General features: G+C 43.3%; 1 protein-coding gene across 1 annotated transcript in view; it reads right to left on the minus strand.

Moving 5' to 3' along the window:
- Nucleotides 1-18,199, minus strand: part of LOC124613351 (sodium-coupled monocarboxylate transporter 1-like) — a 254,282-nt gene that overhangs the window by 138,423 nt on the left and 97,660 nt on the right. Inside the window, exons 8-9 of the mRNA XM_047142047.1 lie at nucleotides 11,025-11,133; nucleotides 7,591-7,700 (exon numbers count right to left, since the gene is read on the minus strand). Coding sequence (XP_046998003.1) covers nucleotides 7,591-7,700; nucleotides 11,025-11,133 — 219 coding nt within the window. The remainder of the gene's footprint in view (nucleotides 1-7,590; nucleotides 7,701-11,024; nucleotides 11,134-18,199) is intronic.

Genomic DNA, 18,199 nt, shown 5'->3' on the forward strand with positions numbered 1-18,199 from the left:
CCCAATATTTCATTTGGGATGAGCATTGATGGTACAGAAGAATAAGAGTCGCTTCTCTACGAGCAGTTGCTCAACTTCTAACAGCTACTTTATAATGGTCCCCCTCCATGTCAGTGTTGTCACCTTGTCATTCACCCTCAAGCTAAGGGAAGACTTAGTGAATAGCTTGCCTTTAGTATTGTGTACCTTTGTGTGCGACAACATGGGAACACATCTGGAATTTGACTACACATGTGTGGGAAGTTACCTGAAAGCTACACTCACGCTTTCTGGTATAATATGTCAGTGGTGGTCAATCTGGCGCCCTTGTTCTACCGCGATGTAGCCTACCTCCATGTCTCACAAGCTAGAACCCTACAAATTAAGCTACTCTAGCCGTTTACTGGTGTGTACTCGCACAGACGTAACTAATGTTAGCGTAGATCATAGACTGAGAATTCCGCAACAGTGGATTTCTAAGGAATATAATTTCCTCGGTCTTGAGTTATAACAGTGATTTCGAATACAAGCTGCCAGTAAGCCTTATGTTGCAAATGGTAGTGTAGATGATCGACAAATGTAATACCACTGGTTAAGGCTTTTGGGTATCTTTACATTTTTATACATTACGTTTAACTTCACCAATTATACTGTTGTCAAAAATTAAAGCAACAAACCGCAATTTCCCCGTCCTGTGTTTAATTCACAATATAATCATACGAACTCTCAATACATGCCCGTACGATCTCTTTCAGCACGGAAGATAGCACTCCAGTCAGCGTACAATCACACCAACGGCTACGTCAGGGCATCTATCACAAGGGGTAGTGTTTGCCGTGTAGCCCTACTTCCACAGTCCTTGTGTACACAGTCACAGGCGGTGCAGTATGGCACAGAGGAAACGTCTACCAGGCTTTATGAGGTGGATTACCATAGGAAGAATGGAAGCAGGACAGTCTCCAATTAATGTGGCCCGACAGCTTAATGTCAATTGTTCTGTTGTCTCTTGGATGTGGCGACAATTTATAAAGACCGACACTGTATTCTGAAGACCAGGGCAGGGCCCACCACGTGTGGCATCAGAAAGAGAGAACCGTTATTTGGCTGTAAGGGCACGACGGTATCGTCTCAGGACTGCACGGTGGCTGGCATATGACCTACCATCATCCACTGTATATGTTGTATTGAGGTAAACGGCGCACAGAAGGCTTCGGCAGAGTGGCCTTTACTGTCGGAGACGTGCTGTATGTGTACCTCTGACGCATCTTCACAGAATAGGACGTCTAGAGTTCAATCGTTCACATGCCACCTGCACGGTCGGACAGTAGGTCAATGTTCTCTTCACATATGAGTCCCGATTTTATCTGGAGAGTGATTATCGACGGATTCGTATTGCAGGGAACGGGACCACGATTTCTGGACTCAAACATTATCTAAAGAACATCGATATTGAGGAATATTACTAATGTGTGAGCAGGGATTATGTTGACCACCTCGACCTCTTAGAGCACCGGTGGTTGACGTTTTCTTGGCAACGAAAGATAATGCACACACGGCGTGACCTGCTCGTTCTCCTGATCTGAATTCCGTAGATCGTGTCTGGAGTGCACTTGGGAGATGAGTTGCACCATCCACCAATCATTCTCCAACTGCGGGAGGAATGGGCGTTATTGCCTCAACGTGAGATTGATGACGTCATTCAGAGCTTGCCCTGTCGTTGTCAGGCCTTTTTGCTGCCAGAGGTGGTCGAACCCAACACTGAACATATTAACCAGCTGTCGGAATGTGTGTGAAAATACGTTAAGTTGGAGAAAACAAAGAACATTTTTTCTTCCGTTATGCATGTTGCAGTTATTCGGGTTCTGCATTCTTTATATTGTTTCTACTTTACTATCAGCTGTTTATATTGTTTTGTGGCAAAACAAGCGCAACCTTGCAAAATTTCCGTTTGTTGCTTTAATTTTAGACACCATTATATTTATCTGCTTAAACGACATTGCAAATCACAAACCAAATGTTAATTATAGTTGAGCATAATTTTCTGTAGCTATGTGCAAATACGACCCGCTTTAGGTTCCAGGAGACAGGTATCGGGAATAAAATGAAATTAAGATTTATGCTGTTAATATTTGTTATTAAATAAACCAAAATTCGCTGGGTTACCAATAAATTGTCTAAACTTCTTATACGTGTTGGAGCTTAAGCAGCTTTTTATCGTGAAGGGACTACATGAAGCAAATCTTACGGAACGAGTCATTACATGCAAGTGTGAATGTCATCTAGAGATATTCTCACTTAAAGAAAAAAAGAGGAAGAAACTAAACTTTTGAGCCTGAAATACAGGGCAATGACAACAGTACTGTGAGGTAACAACCATACGGCAACCAGATCAGTCTCGATTGTCAGCAGCACTATAGCAGAGGCTGAAAATGGCGGCTCTGACTTCTCCCGCCGACTTTGAGATTCGGTCTGTCACAAAGTTTCATAATGCAAAAAACATATCGTCGGTCGGAATTGGTCGTCTGTGTAAGCTGTACGGACTGAACGTCATGAGCAAACTCATGGAGCGTCTCTGGTGTAGGCAATTTTCCGAAGAGTATAAATATGTTCATACGGAAGAGGCCATGGGCGACCGTCCGCCATAAATGACGACCTTGTGCAGTTGGTGAGGCAGCGCCTTATGCAACACAATTACAAGTCTCAGCGATTTCCACCCTATCTTTCACATCAAGAAATTGCTGTCCACCGATCAGCATTTTGACAGTGGCGAAGAGCTGAACACAATAGCTCCGTTACGGGACGGCAGACCTCTATGACAAAGGAAAACAAAAAGTGATCCCACGATATGACAAGTGTCTCGGTTCGAGTGATGATTAGGTCCTAAAATGACGTATCTGTAGCAAACAAACCCCCATCCTCACTCTCAACCTTATTTTTAATGTAACTATGTTACCTTCTTCTCTAAAAAATAGTTGGACTTAATTTCTGGATGACGCTTAAGTAACATCAGCGAAAACCTTAATGTAGGTGTACACTCTAGGACAAAAAAAGAGAAAAAGACCGGGGCACCAAGAAGGAATAATCAGAATCCGACGCAAATCGGTAGATGTGATGTATATTTACTGACAAACAATTCACAATTTAACAAAAAGTGGATGATTTATTCAAGACAGTATGCCTCATAAATTGAGTAAGTTAACCTACATCTACATATATACTCCGCTAGCCACCAAGTGTGTGGCGGAGGACACAATTCGACCCAAAGTCAAAGTCTTTGCCCCCCACCCGCCTGTTCCACCCGCGGATCGCGCGAGGGAAAAACAACTGTCTGAACGCCTCAGTACGAGCTCTAATTTGCCTTTTCATTGACTGGTGATCACTGCGCGATTTGAAAGTTGGTGGTAATAATACATGCTCTACATTCTCGGTGAAGATCGGATTTCAGAATTTAGTGCGCAGCCCCTTCCGTTAGCGCGCCGTCTATCTGCAAGTGTGTCCCACTTCAAACTTTCTATAAGATTTGTAACGCTCTCGCGATGGCTAAATGTACCAGTCACGAATCTTGCCGCTCTTCTTTGGACCTTCTCAATCTCTTGAATGAGACCCAAATGGTAAGGGTTCCATACAGACGAACAATAAGACTGGACGAACTAGCGTATTGTAAGCTGTTTCTTTTGTTGAAGGACTTCATCGCTTCGGCATTCTACCAATAAACCGCAATCTAGAGTTCGCCTTACTCGTTACTTGTGTAATCTGATCATTCCATTTGAGATCATTTCAAATAGTCACAACCAGATACCTGACGAATGTTACCACTTCCAAAGGCTGGGCATTTATTTTATACTCTTAGATTAATGAGGATTTTCGCCTTGTTATACGCAGTAGGTTACACTTACTAATATTGATAGATAACTGCCAGTCATTACACTACGCATTTATTTTCTGCAAATCCTCACTGATTTGTTCACAACTTTTGTGTGATACTACTTTCCTGTAGACTACAGCATCATTAGCAAACAGTCTAAAGCCGCTGTCAGTACCATCAACCAGATCGTTTACGTAAATCGCAAAAAGCAGCGGACCTATTACACTGCCCTGGGGCACACCTGAAGTTACGCTTGTTTCTGTTGAAGTCACCCAGTTCAGGAAGACATAACGCTCCCTGTCTGTTAGAAAACTTTCTATTCAACCGCATATGTCATTGGATAGACCGTAAGCGCGCACTTTTTGGAACTGAGTCGAACGCCTTTCGAAAGTCGAGAAATACGTCATCAACCTGGTAGCCCGCATCTAGAGCCTGTTGTATATCATGCATAGAGAATGCCAGCTGTGTCTCGGATGACCGCTGTTTCCTAAAACTGTACTGGTTTTTGCACATGAGCTTCTCAGAGTCTAGATAGGTCATGATGTCTGAACACAAAATATGTTCCATGATTCTACAACAAATCGATGTCAGTGAAATTGGCCGGTAATTATGTGCATCCGAGTTTCTCCCCTTTTTATAGCTTGCTATGACCTGGGCCTTCTTCCAGTCCCGTGGAACTTTCCACTGTTCCAATGACCTCAAATAGATGATGGATAAGAATGGTGCTTTATTTGTAGCATAGTCAACATATAATCTTACGGGAATACCGTCTGGGCCAGATGCCTTCCTGGCGTCTAAGGATCTTAACTGTTTTACAATCCCAGATACACTAAACACTATGTCAGCCATCCTTGCGTTTGTTCGATAGTTGAAATGGGAATGGTGCTGCAGTCCTCAACGTAAAACGTAGCTAGGTTTAGAATTTCGACCTTCTGTTTATCTCCATCAGTTACATTACCCGTACTGTCAGCAAGAGAATGTATTGAATTATTTGTAGCATTCATAGATTTCACGTACGACCAAAATTTTTAGGATTATTTTTCGAATCTGCAGTTAAAATATTGCATTCAAATTCGTTAAAATAATCTCTCATTGTCCTTCTGACAGCTGCTTTCATTTCGCATAATTTCTGTTTGTCAGCGGGACAGTGACTACGTTTACAACGACTGTGCAAAATTCTCTGCTTTCTCAGCAACTTCCTAATATACGAGCTGGTCCACCTCTGACCCATACGCGAACAGTTATTCGGCTTGCCATTGATTGACTGATTTGTTGGAAATCCTCCCGAACAAAAACATACCGAAGTCTGTACCAATTGGCGCATTAGATCGTCAAAATAACAGATGTGGTTGGAGGACCGTGTCAATAATGCTCCAAACCTTCACAACTGGGCGACATTGCTCGACATGGTGAAGTATGGTAATCCCGAAGACAAGCTGTAGAAACTATAACCACGTACAGGTGTACATTACCTTCTTGCTGAAATGAAAGCTCAGGATGGCTTGCCATGAAGGACAACAAAACGGAAGGTAGAGTATCGTCGACTTACCGCAGTATTGTAAGGGTGCCGCGATTGCTATGAATAGAAGTGGCATCCCATCCCATCAGTCGTGGTTGTCGGGCCACGTGGTGGACGACAGTCAGGTTGGTATCGTTCCGCTGTCTGGGTCATCTCCAGACACGACTTCGGCCTGGGAACTCACTGAGTGGAATTGTCTTCAGTGATGAGACCCATTTCAAATTAAGCCCCTATTATCAGTGAAGTCGTATCTGTAGACTCCCCGGACTGTGGTGGTATCCCAGCCGGATTGAGTGACGGTCTGGGGTAGCATTTCTTTTCATAGCAGGACCCTTTTGTTTGTGATCCGTGGCATCTTTACATCATGGCGATACATCAATGATATTGTACGCCACATTTTGTTGCCCTACATTGCAAGCCATCCTGGGCTTATATTTAGAAAGCTAAGGCACGCCGGCACACGGAGAGAGTTTCTACAGCTTGTCTTCGTGCTTTTCAAACCCTATCTTGCCGAGCAATCGCCCCGGATCTCTCCCCATCTGACGACATTTGGAGCATAATGGGCAGGTCTCTCCAACCAACTCGGGATTTTGATCACCTAACGCGGAAATTGGGCAGAATTTGGCATGATCCCCTGAGGAGGACATATAAAAACTGTATCAATCAATGGGAAGCCGAATAACAGCTAGCGTAAGGGCCAGAGGTCGACCAAAGGGTGATAAACTTGCTCAATCTGTGAGGTTCTTTCATCCAGTTTTTACTGAAATTGCAATCATTTGTTTGTCTGTACTTGTACACCACATCTACCAATTTGTATTCCGTTCCGATAATTCCTCGCGGTGCGTCGTTGATTTACTTTTATTTTAATTTTTGTACACAGTTTATAAATGCCACTTACACACAACTGCCTATTTTGGCGACTACCTATTGACCGTTTATGTAACTATCACAACCCCTGCTGCCATTTACGCAACCACTTTGTAACAAACCAATTCTTCCATCTTGCTCTTTCCTGCAGTATGTAGACCGTTCATGCTCCATTTATACATCGTGGAATCTCAGTTAATTACATTGGGCGCAGTGTTGTATTGAGAAAAGAAATGATCCAATAAGTATCGCTTTGGGGACGCCGAAAGCTACTTTTACTTCTGAATTTTTATCTCCACTGAGAATGACATGCTGTGCTCTGTCTGCTAGATGCACTTGCATCCAGTCACAAAACTGGTCCCATTTTCTGTGCGCTCGTATTTTGTTCAGTAGACGACAGTGCAGAACTGTATTAAATGCATTCCGTAAGTCAAGGAACCTGGGCGCCAATATTTGCAGGCTTTTGGGTCTCATGGACGATCTGGGTTTCACCTCATCGTTGTTTCCGGAACCGCTGTAGATTACTACAGAGGAGTTTTTTTGTCTCAAGATTTCATAATACGCGAGCATAAAACTTGTTCTAAAATTCTACAGCAGACCGATGTCAAGCATATAGAACTATAGTTTTGTGCGTCTGTTCGACGATCCTTCTTGGAAACAGGAATGACCAGTTCTTTCAGCTAGTTATTAGGAACTGCTGCTAACAGAGCAACAAGTTCTCCTGTACACTCTCTGTAGAATCGTTCTGATATCACGTCAGGTCCAGTGGCCAGTTGCTCTGTCGATCGATTTCACTTGTTCTTCTACCCTGTACTCACTTATTTCGTGCGACGATTTTGTCTCGTTTCTAATGGACGAACGTAGCTGTTCAGTGGGGGTGCACCACTGCTTCAAATTACAATCCACACTAACACTTGTATGATACCGTTAGAACTTCCAGTTTATTCAACAGATTTGCACCGCAAAGATTTCTGATAACACATTCACGACCATACGATATCATTTGGCAAAGTAAAGGCAGTTCCTAAACGTAAAGTAACTGGACACCACTGAAATGAAATAACCAAATTAGCTATATTTTCTTATTTCGTAAGAATATAGTGTATGAAGTAGGACGACTGTAGGACTGGTAGGAGCCAGACTCTCTCTAGTTACTGTAATTCATTTGTCAGGCGAACTCAAGCGTTTGTTCTTCAGTGTTGCTTTAGGGAGAGGTAAAAATAGCTAGTGATGGAAATTTTTTGTAAAACATTACGATACTGCCTACATAGAGCATTTTAGTATCAATTATTGCCCCACCATGAAATTAGAAATGGAATCCTCTTCGAAGATATCGCGCTTTACACTGCTGTTTACTCACCTAAGAGCGGCTCCAAATATTCCAGCGACGAAGAGCCCTGGCAATCCTGGCACGTGTCCAGCCACTTTCATCACGTAGAAAGGTAGCAGCTGGTCTGGACGAGATATCTCCTGTAAAATATCAATACAGTCTCAGTGTCAGGTCAGCGTACGACGGCCAAGAAATCCGCGCTGCGAACAAGTCATTCCAGGAAATTGAATAATGAATATGTGATGAAGTAGGCGCAGGACATCCATCTGAAAGTGAAATGCAGGTCGAACGAGCTTCGGGGCATTGAGACTGCTTGGCGTCGGGACGTCAACCGACGACTGTATCCCTTATAAATACCTTACTTCGAAAACTCGTTCACAGGTTGTGCTAATTTTGTTTGATTGTTTGTTTATTCTTTATCTACAAACATTTTCAAACATTATAAAGATTTTTGACTAGCGCCCCGTCGACGACGAAGTCACTGGGAAACAAACACGATCAGGGAAGGAAGGAGAGACGAAATCTGCCAACCCTAACAATGGGACCATCATGGCATTCCCCTCGAGCCGTTTAGGGAATAACTGAAAACTGTGGTTGGCTGAAAGGGGATTGGAACCGTCCTCTTCCCGAATACGAGGCCATTGCCATACTATTGCACAGCCGCATCCAGTTAATTTTCCTGCTAAAGAATCTACTTCTTTTTCTTGTCTCCTAAAGGATTCGACGCTCCCATGCCGATCTCACACGTTGCCACGAAATCCTCTAGTACTATTTCTTGCCAGTTATTTACGCCCATTCTGTTGAATATTGTTTTAATTCCATTTATTCGTGTAGCATTGAATCTCAAACTTGCTCCTGTACCAAAGGACTTGTTCATGAATATTGTACACTGAAGAGCGAAAGAAACTGCTACACCTGCCTATCGAGCACGCAGAAGTGCCGCAGCAGGACGTATCATGGACTCGACTAATGTCTGAAGTAGAGCTGGAGGGAACTGACACCATGAATAATACAAAGCTGTCCAAAAATCCGCAAGTGTACGAGGGGGTGGAGATCTCTTCTGAACAGCATGTTGCAATGCACCCCAGATATGCTCAATATGTTCATGTCTGGGGCGTCTATTGGCGAGCGGAAGTTTTTAAACGGCGGAGAGTGTTCTTGGAGCCACTCTGCAGCAATTCTGGTCGTTTGGGGTGTCCCATTGTCCAGACAGAATTGCCCAAGTCCGCCGGAATGCACACTGAACATGAATGAAAGCAGGTGATCAGACAGGATGCTTAAGTACGTGTCACCTGTCAGTCGTATGTAGACGTATCAGGGGACCCATATCACGCCAACTGCATACGGCACACGCCATTACAGAGGCTCCACAAGCTTGAACAGTCCCCTGCTGACACGCAGAGTCCATGGATTCATGAGATTGTCTCCATAACCGTACACGTCCATACGCTCCATACAGTTTAAAACATTCGCCCAACCAAGCAACATGTTCCCACTCATCAATAGCCCACTGTCGGTGCTGACGGGGAAGAATGCAGTCATCATATGTGCACTAATCTGCCTTCGGCTCCGAAAGCCCATATCGATGATGTTTCGTTGAATGATTCGCACGGTGACACATGTTGATGGCCCATCATTGAAATCTGCAGCAATTTACGAAAGGGCTGCAGTTCTGTTAGGTTGACCATTACTCATGGTCCCGTTCTTGCAGGATCTTTTTCTGGCCGCAGTGATATCGGAGATTTGATGTTTTACCGGATTCCTGATATTAATGGTACACTCGTGAAATGATCGTACGGGAAAATCCCCACTTCGTCGCTACCTCGGGGATGCTGTGTCCCACCGCTCGATTGCCGATTATAACACCACGTTCAAACTCACTTAAATATTGATAACCTACCACTGTAGCGGCAGTAAATGATCTCACAACTGCGCCAGATACCTGTTGTCTTTTTCGGACTTTGCCGACTGCAGCGCCGAATTCTGCCTGTTTACATATCTCTGTATTTGAAAACGCATGCCTATACCATGTTACTTTGGTGCTTCAGTGTAGTCGAAACGTGGTCCTCTTTCATTCTCATCAGACGGTCTCCTCAATGGAGTCATCTGTAATTTATTATGCTCACTGTTGTTGTGACAGCATGTGGATTTCTGTATTGTCTCCTCTTCCAGCTTTGTGGTTCTTTATCACATTATAGAGCAAAGATTTTCCTATGATGTTCGTTTTGAAAAACTTGTAACTGGAGTTCTTCCGTTTCAGTTATACTCCGTATTTCTTCTCCGTAGGTTATGACTCGTCTGATGATTACGCTATATTGCTCCGTGTTAAGATTTTCTTTTCAGTAACGCTGGCTTCATTTTAAGTTTTCCTTGTCAGTATTTCTTAGAACTTTTTGTTGGGAATAATAGGCTCTGTTAGCATTTTGCAGTCCCATTTTCACTACTAACTCTATCTGATTCATTTCGTCTCGCATTGTGCCCAGAAATTTGAACTGTTCAGCAATCGAATTTATCACTGCCGATTATTAAACGCATTTGGTTGACTTTTTAACGTCTTAATGTGTGAACTATCTTGTATTTTGTTTTCTGATCGTTTACTTGAAGATCATGTTTAGATGTATTTTCTATAAGCTCCTCAAATTTCCGTATAATGTCTACTTCACTTTTAACTGTGGGCACCATATCATCAACATACGCTAAAATCTTAACTTTATTTCTTAAGAGGATCCTAGCATGTACTAGTTTAAATTTCCTCACAACACCCTCCAAGGCTACATTGAAGAGAAGAGGAGACAGAGGATCACCTTGTCTTATCCAGTTTTATTTATAAAATGGTCAAATTTTATTCCATTTAGGAAAAGCCTGCACATTTTACAAAGGTCTATAAGTTTCATTGGAGATCCCAGGACCGTTATCACAGTCCAAAGGCTCAGCGGTGAACGGAGTCACACGCTTTCCTAAAATCAATGAAGTTACACAATTTTTTTTGTTCACGGTCCCTACCACTAAAAAGTGACTGAAAAAGTAGGCAAAGTAGTAACATAATTCCAGTTTCCTACCCTTTTACTGTACATGTTACACTTTTCCACATGCAAGTCCAGAACCATTGTTTTTGGACTCTATGTAACACTTACAAGTCTATTTGAGATGACATTAGTTACTCCTATAAAAAATAAAACTATTGTTTCGGAGGTGAAACAGCAGTGAACATCTAATCCTGTAATATACCTATTGTGTGAATTATTTGTATAGTTGAATATTATGTTCAACATTTCTGAAAAGAAAAACAACTTTCTTTATCATAGCAATTAAAGCAAAACTTTATTCATCTAAAATGTCAAGATTACTGATTAAGTCATCGAGCTGCTTAAAATTTACACAGGCATTACTCCTCGATTACATTTTTCAAGACATTAATATTTATAAACGTACGTCATTGGCGTATTGGATGGTGTGGTACTTACTTTCGTCTTAATTGGGTCGCAGTCTTGATAATCAGCGTACAGCAAAAATCCGCAGAATATGCTTATAAGGTGTATCAGGATCATACCAAAAGTGAACCCCGCCAGAGACCTGTAGAATGTTAACAATATTCAGAGGAACAAACGAGAACCAAATACATCAAAAACAAAACAAAAGAAAAATGGTTTACTAGGTATGAAGATGCTGTCAATATTAGCTACATCTACATCTGCATTGATACTCCGCTAATCACATTTAAGTGCCTGGCAGAGGCTTCATCGAACCACTTTCACAATTCCTTATTATTCCTGTCTCGTGTAGCGTACGGAAAGAACACATGTTTCCGCACGAGCTCTGATTTCCCTTATTTTATCATGGTTAACCCTTTTTCCCTATGTACGTCGGCATCAACAAAGTATTTTCGCATTCCGAGGAGATAGTTAGTGATTGGAATTTCGTGAGAAGTTTTCTCCGGAACGAAAAACGCCTTTGTTTTAATGATGTCCATTATAAATCCTGTATCATTTCAGTGACACTCTCTCACCTATTTTGCGATAATACAAAACATGCTACCCTTCTCGGACCTTTTTTCAATGTATTCCGTCAGTATTATCTGGTAAGGATCCCACACCGCGCAGCAGTATTCTAAAAGAGGACGGACAAGCGCAGTGTAGGCAGTCTCCTTAACAGATCTGTTACATTTTCTAAGTTTCGTGTCAATCAAACGGAGTCTTTGTTTAGCCTTCCCCATAACATTTTCTATGTGTTCCTTCGAATGTAAGTTGATCGTTATTATAATCCTAGGCATTTAGTTGAATTTACGGCGTTTAGATTTGACTGATTTATCGTGTAGCGAGGTTTAGCACTGCTGAGGATGACCTAACACTTTTCGTTGTTTAGGGTCAATTGCCAATTGTCGTGCCATACAAATCTATTTTCTAAATCGTTTTGCTATTTGTTTTGATCTTCTGATGAAATGAAATGAAATGTCGTGTGACGAGGGCCTCCCGTCGGGTAGACCGCTCGTCTCGTGCAAGTCTTTCGATTTGACGCCACTTCGGCGACTTGCGCGTCGATGAGGATTAAATGATGATGATTAGGACAACACAACACCCAGTCCCTGAGCGGAGAAAATCTCCGACCCAGCCGGGAATCGAACCCGGGCCCTTAGGATTGACAGTCTGTCGCGCTGACCACTCAGCTACCGGGGGCGGATGATCTTCTGATGACTTTACTAGTCGATAAACGACAGCGTCGCCCGCAAGCAACCGAAGACGGCTGCTCAGATTGTCTCCCACATCGTTTATATAGATAAGAAACAGAGCCTGTAACACTAACTTGGGAAACGCTGGAAATCATTTACGTTTTACTCGATGACTTTCCGTCAGTTACTACGAACTATGACCTCTCTGACAGGAAATCACGAATCCAGTCACATAGTAGGGGAGATTCGAGGTGATGTGATATGTGCATGCGTGTGTGTATGTATGTGTGTGTGTGTGTGTGTGTGTGTGTGACAGAGAGAGAGAGAGAGAGAGAGAGACGGACAGACGGGAGAGAGAGAGAGAGAGAGAGAGAGACGGACAGACGGGAGAGAGAGAGAGAGAGAGAGAGAGAGAGAGAGAGAGAGAGAGAGAGCGGTAGGGGAAATTCCAGGTGATGTAATATTTTTACGCTTGGTGGATGAGAGAGGGCGGAACCATCCACGTTGAGATATATTAGAGAGTGCTGCTGTGTACAAAAATTGACAAAGCTGTGTGGACTCTTCGCAGTCTGGAAGAGAGCAGTTATTGTCGTGCTGCCTTAAATTTCAGTTAGTAGTAGTAACACACTCTTCAGAAATCACAATATGAGGAGATATCTGTCGAAAATTCCGATAAACAGGAAAAGATTCCAGCTGGATTATATCGTGGTGAGACAAATATTCCGAAATCAGACAGCGCACGGTAAGATGTTCCCAGGGGCAGATACAGACTCGGATAAAAATTTGGTAGTGATGCAGACTAGAATGAAGATAATCGTGCAAAAGAATCGGTGTGGAAAGAAACAAGAAACTGAAGTGCAGAGGAGTAATGACATGCTTTTGAAGTTCTTTAAGGCTGTAGCTAATGACACAATGAAGAAAAAAATTTGGAACATTGTGGTAAGGTGTTATGGGACCAAACTGCGTAGGTCATCGGTCACTAAGCTCACGCACTACTTAATCTAACTTAAACTAACTTACGCTAGGGACAACACACACACCCATGCCCGAGGGAGGACTCGAACTTCCGACGGGGGCACCCGCGCGGTTCGTGACAAGACGCCCCAGACCACTCGGCTACCCCGCGCGGCTATAGTGAAGACAACAGGAGACTGTTCATTTGAAGAGGAATGGCAGCTCAAAAAAGGTACTCACAAAAGCTGGAAAGACAGGTGCAAGAAAAATAACGTGGAAGAAACCTTGGGTAACAGATGAAACGAACTTATCGCTGAAAGATGGAAAAAAATGTTCAAGGAAACCGAAGAATAAAGCAATGTAAGTCATTTAGAAATAAGATAAATAATAAGTGCAGGGACACCAAGGCGAAACTGTTGCAGGAAAAATGTAAAGAAAGCGAAAACGAAATGGATGTTTGAAGGGCTGATTCGGTATATATAAGAGTCAAAACACCCTTCGGTGAAATTAAAAGCAAGGGCCTCAACATTAAGAATTGACTGAAAATTCCACTGTTAAATGCAAAGTCAAGAGCATAAAGTGTAAAGAGTACACTGGAGGAGTCTGCAAGAGAGAAGGTCTGACGACGTTAAAGAGGAAGAAACAGGGGTCGACAGGGACGACACAGAAGATTCAGTATTAGATATTAACAGAGTATTGGAAAACTTCCTCTCTAGGGGTAGCGTCTTTGACTAGTAATCAAAACGTCCTTTGTCCCGGGTTCGAACGCCGCTACTGCTTAAAATTTCTATAAAAGTCGTCAGCAATGGTGGCCGAAGACTTCCGGCATAAGAAGTCACCTTCACTCTGTCAACGACCTTGTCAGAGAGAGCAGAGAAGCGGACAGAGGTTCAGAGCACTCTCTTGCACTTGGGACAGGAAACTGCCCCTAAAGAGCAAAGAATCAGCATCGAGCAACGGCATGAGGATGCGAAAGGCAATGTAAACCACTACACTAATGACACACAATATGTACCCAATGGACAGGAGGTCTGTAATTGGTAAAGTGTCGTGATGATCTCTCCATTGGCAAAAGATACCGGTCTAGTCCCCCATTCGGATCTCCAGGAGGGGACTGTCAATCGGGAGGTGGCCTTGACAAAAATATCGAATAAGCAACGAAAATATAACGTTCTACCACTCAGGGCATGGAATGTCAGAAACTTGAACGTGGTAGAGAAGCTATAAAATCTGAAAAGGGAAATGCTAAGGCACAGTCTAGATGTAGTGGGGGGTCAGTGAAGTGAACTGGAAAGAAAATCAGGAATTCTCGTAAGATAATTACAGGGCGACATCAACAGCAGCAGATAGGGTTCGTCATGAATATGGAGTTACGACAAACAGTGAGTTACTACTCAAAAGTATTCCCGAAATTTCATTACTCCACATTAATAGTTTTTTGGTGTTCTGATTTTTTCTCATCGCTGTAATTGAGGACGTAAATTGCAAGTGCCGTTTGAGATGAAGAAGTTGGCACAGGATAGGAATCAAAAATGGCAGAAGGGGTAAGTAACAGACATTCGGCATTTCTAAAATAATTTAAGGAAAACGATAATTTAAGTTAGCGCGTATAATCTGTGTGTCTGCTGATGTACCATCAGACTTTTAAAAAAATATTATCTGCTTAATCTTACTGATAACAAAAGCAGATAAGAGCGGTAACTGCTCATGCATCGAATATACTGACAAGAATAGTATATAGAAAAATGGAAAAGGAGACTGAGCGTCTGTTAGTTGATGCCCGATTTGCCTTTATGGAAGGTAAAGGCACAGAGAGGCTGTTCAGAAGCTGTGATTGATAATGGAAAAAATTCTTAAGAAAAATTAAGACACGTTCGTAGGCTTTGTCTACCTGTAAGAAAAGTTCGACACAGTAAAATGGAGATGTTCTAAATACTAAGTAAAATGAGAGTAAGCTATAGGGAAAGTTAAATAATATACAATACGTATTACAACCAAGACGGAACAATAACATTGGAACTCCAAGAACGAAGCGTTGGGAACAAAACTAAGTAACTAATTAACAATGTACGTACGGAGCACAGCACTATACGGCAGTGAATCATGGACTGTGAGACATCAGGAGAAGGGAGTAAATCGAAGCATCTGAGAAGTGGTGCTATGGAAGGACATTGAAAATTAGTTGGACTGCTAAGATACAAAGAGGTTCATCGCAGAACTGACAGAGAAAGTAACATATGGGAAATAGTGACAATAAGAAGGGGCAGGGTGATAAGACATGTGTCAAAACATGAACGAATGACTTCCAGGGTAATACACTGAAGAGCCAAAGAAACTGGTACACGTGCCTAATATCGTGTAGGCCCCCGCGAGCACGCAGAAGTACCGCAACACGATGTGGCATGGACTCGACTAATGTCTCAAGTAGTGGTGTAGGGATCTGACACCATGAATCTAGCAGGGCAGACCATAAATCCGTAATAGTACGAGAGGTTGGAGATCTCTTCTGAACAGCATGTTGCAGGGCATCCCAGATATGCTCAATAATGTTCATTTCTGGGGAGTTTGGTGGCCAGCGGAAATGTTTAAACTCAAAAGAGTGTTCTTGGAGCCACTCTGTAGCAATTCTGGACGTGTGGGGTGTCGCATTGTCCTGCTGGAATTGCCCACGTTTGTCAGAACGCACAATGGACGTGAATGGATGCAGGTGATCAGACAGGATGCTTAAGTACGAGTCACCAGTCAGAATCGTATCTAGACGTATCAGGGGTCCCCTATCACTGCAAATGCACAGTCCCCAAACCATTACAGAGCAATGAACAGTCCCCTGCTGACTTGCAGGTCCATGGTTTCATGAGGTTGCCTCCACACCCGTACACGTCCATCCGCTCGATACAATTTGAAACGAGACTCGTTCGACCAGGCAACATGTTTCTAGTCATCAACAATCCATGTCGGTGTTCACGGCCCCAGGCAAGCTTTGTGTTGCGCAGTCATCATAGGTACACGAGTCTGCCTTCGCCTCCGAAAGCCCATATCGATGATGTTTCGTTGAATGGTTCACACGCTGACACTTCTTGATGGTCCAGCATTGAAATCTGCAGTGATTTGTGGAAGATTTGCACTTCTGTCACGTTCAACGACACTATTCAACCGTCGTTGGTCCCGTTCTTGCAGGATCTTTCTCCGGCCGCAGCGATGTCGGAGATTTGATTTTTTACCGGAATACTGATATTCTCGGTATTTTCGTGAAATGGTCGTACGGGAAAATCCCCACTTTATCGCTACCTCGGGGATGCTGTGTCCCATCGCTCGTGTGCCGAGTAAAGCACCACGTTAAAACTCACTTAAATCTTGATAACCCGCCACTGTAACACCAGTAACCGATTTAACAACTGCACCAGAACTTGTTGTCTTATATAGGCGTTGGTGTCCGCAGCGCCGTATTCTGCCTGTTTACATATCTCTGTATTTGAATACGTATGCCTATACTAGTTTCTTTTGCGCTTCAGTGTAGAACGAGGTGTACAGGGCAAAAGCCACAGGGAAAGAAACATATTCGAATGGGTCCTATAAATAACTGAGGACACAGGAACCATTTTTCCATTCTGCCCATAAACGATAGGGCTGCTGTCAACCGCTATGATTTATTCAGTTCGGCACCATAAATAATGAAGCGGTGTAGAATGACTGTAGTCTGGGAGACGAGTCTTTGGTATTGACAGCTCGGTAGCGTCTTTCCGTTGCCTAGCGACTGCAGGTTCAAAATGGCTCTGAGCACTATGGGACTTAACATCTATGGTCATCAGCCCCCTGGAACTTAGAACTACTTAAACGTAACTAACCTAAGGACATCACACAACACCCAGCCATCACGAGGCAGAGAAAATCCCTGACCCCGCCGGGAATCGAACCCGGGCGTGCTAAGCGAGAACGCTACCGCACGACCACGAGATGTGGGTGCGACCGCAGGCAGGCAGCCATGACGGCCTGACTTTGAGCGGGTAGCAAGGGCCACGTTGCCGCTCTGAAACCCGGTCGCGCGCGCTTATGAAACTTACCAGTGTCTCGCGTGCAGGCGGTGCGGTCGTTCGTCGTTTGTCTGAAGTTGAATTCGCAGTTTATTTCGTATTTGTTGTTTTTAGTTTTTCTTTGTTTATGTTTCAAAATGGCTCTGAGCACTATGGGACTCAACTGCTGTGGTCATAAGTCCCCTAGAACTTAGAACTACTTAAACCTAACTAACCTAAGGACGTCACAAACATCCATGCCCGAGGCAGGATTCGAACCTGCGACCGTAGCGGTCGCGTGGTTCCAGACTGTAGCGCCTTTAACCGCTCGGCCACTCCTTTATGTTTCGTTGTAAACAATGTCTAGTGCGCCGGGTAGTACCAGCCCAACACAAGAAGTGAAACGGAGGAAGGAAAGTGTGCTACACACCCAGGCCCGTGAATTCGTGTGCTCTGTGAGGGATTCCTTTGAGAAAGAAAAGGGCAAAGGTGGGCCCTTAATTCCTGTTGTTCAGGTTGTGAAGAGAACTGCAGCAGCATTGAAAATAAGTAAGAACACTGTTGTAAAGATAGGGAAAGAACAGTATAGTGTAGATTGTGACGAGAGTGGCACAACAAAGCTGCACACACCAGGAAAGAAGCGACCGAGAAATAAGCAGGTGACAGCTTTGGACGATTTTCAGAAAGACGCTATTCGTCGTCATATACACAGCTATTATAAGAGAAGGGAACATCCCACTCTATCTAAATTACAGGTGTCGCTTCAGAAAGACGATCTTTTTAAAGGGAGCAAATTTTCATTGCGTACAGTGTTAAAAGACATAGGCTTCAGCTATTCACTGTGTAACGGACGCAAAATATTAATGGAAAGGACAGATGTAGTTGCACGGCGGTGCAGATTTCTGCGCAGGATCATGGGTGTGGAATTCGAAAGTATAGTGTGGTTAGATGAAACTTGGGTCAATGCCAGCCATTCTTTACGTAGAGGCTGGAATGATGGAACGCCCGA

This window comes from Schistocerca americana, chromosome 4, assembly GCF_021461395.2.
Source record: "Schistocerca americana isolate TAMUIC-IGC-003095 chromosome 4, iqSchAmer2.1, whole genome shotgun sequence".
Classification (NCBI taxonomy): domain Eukaryota; kingdom Metazoa; phylum Arthropoda; class Insecta; order Orthoptera; family Acrididae; genus Schistocerca; species Schistocerca americana.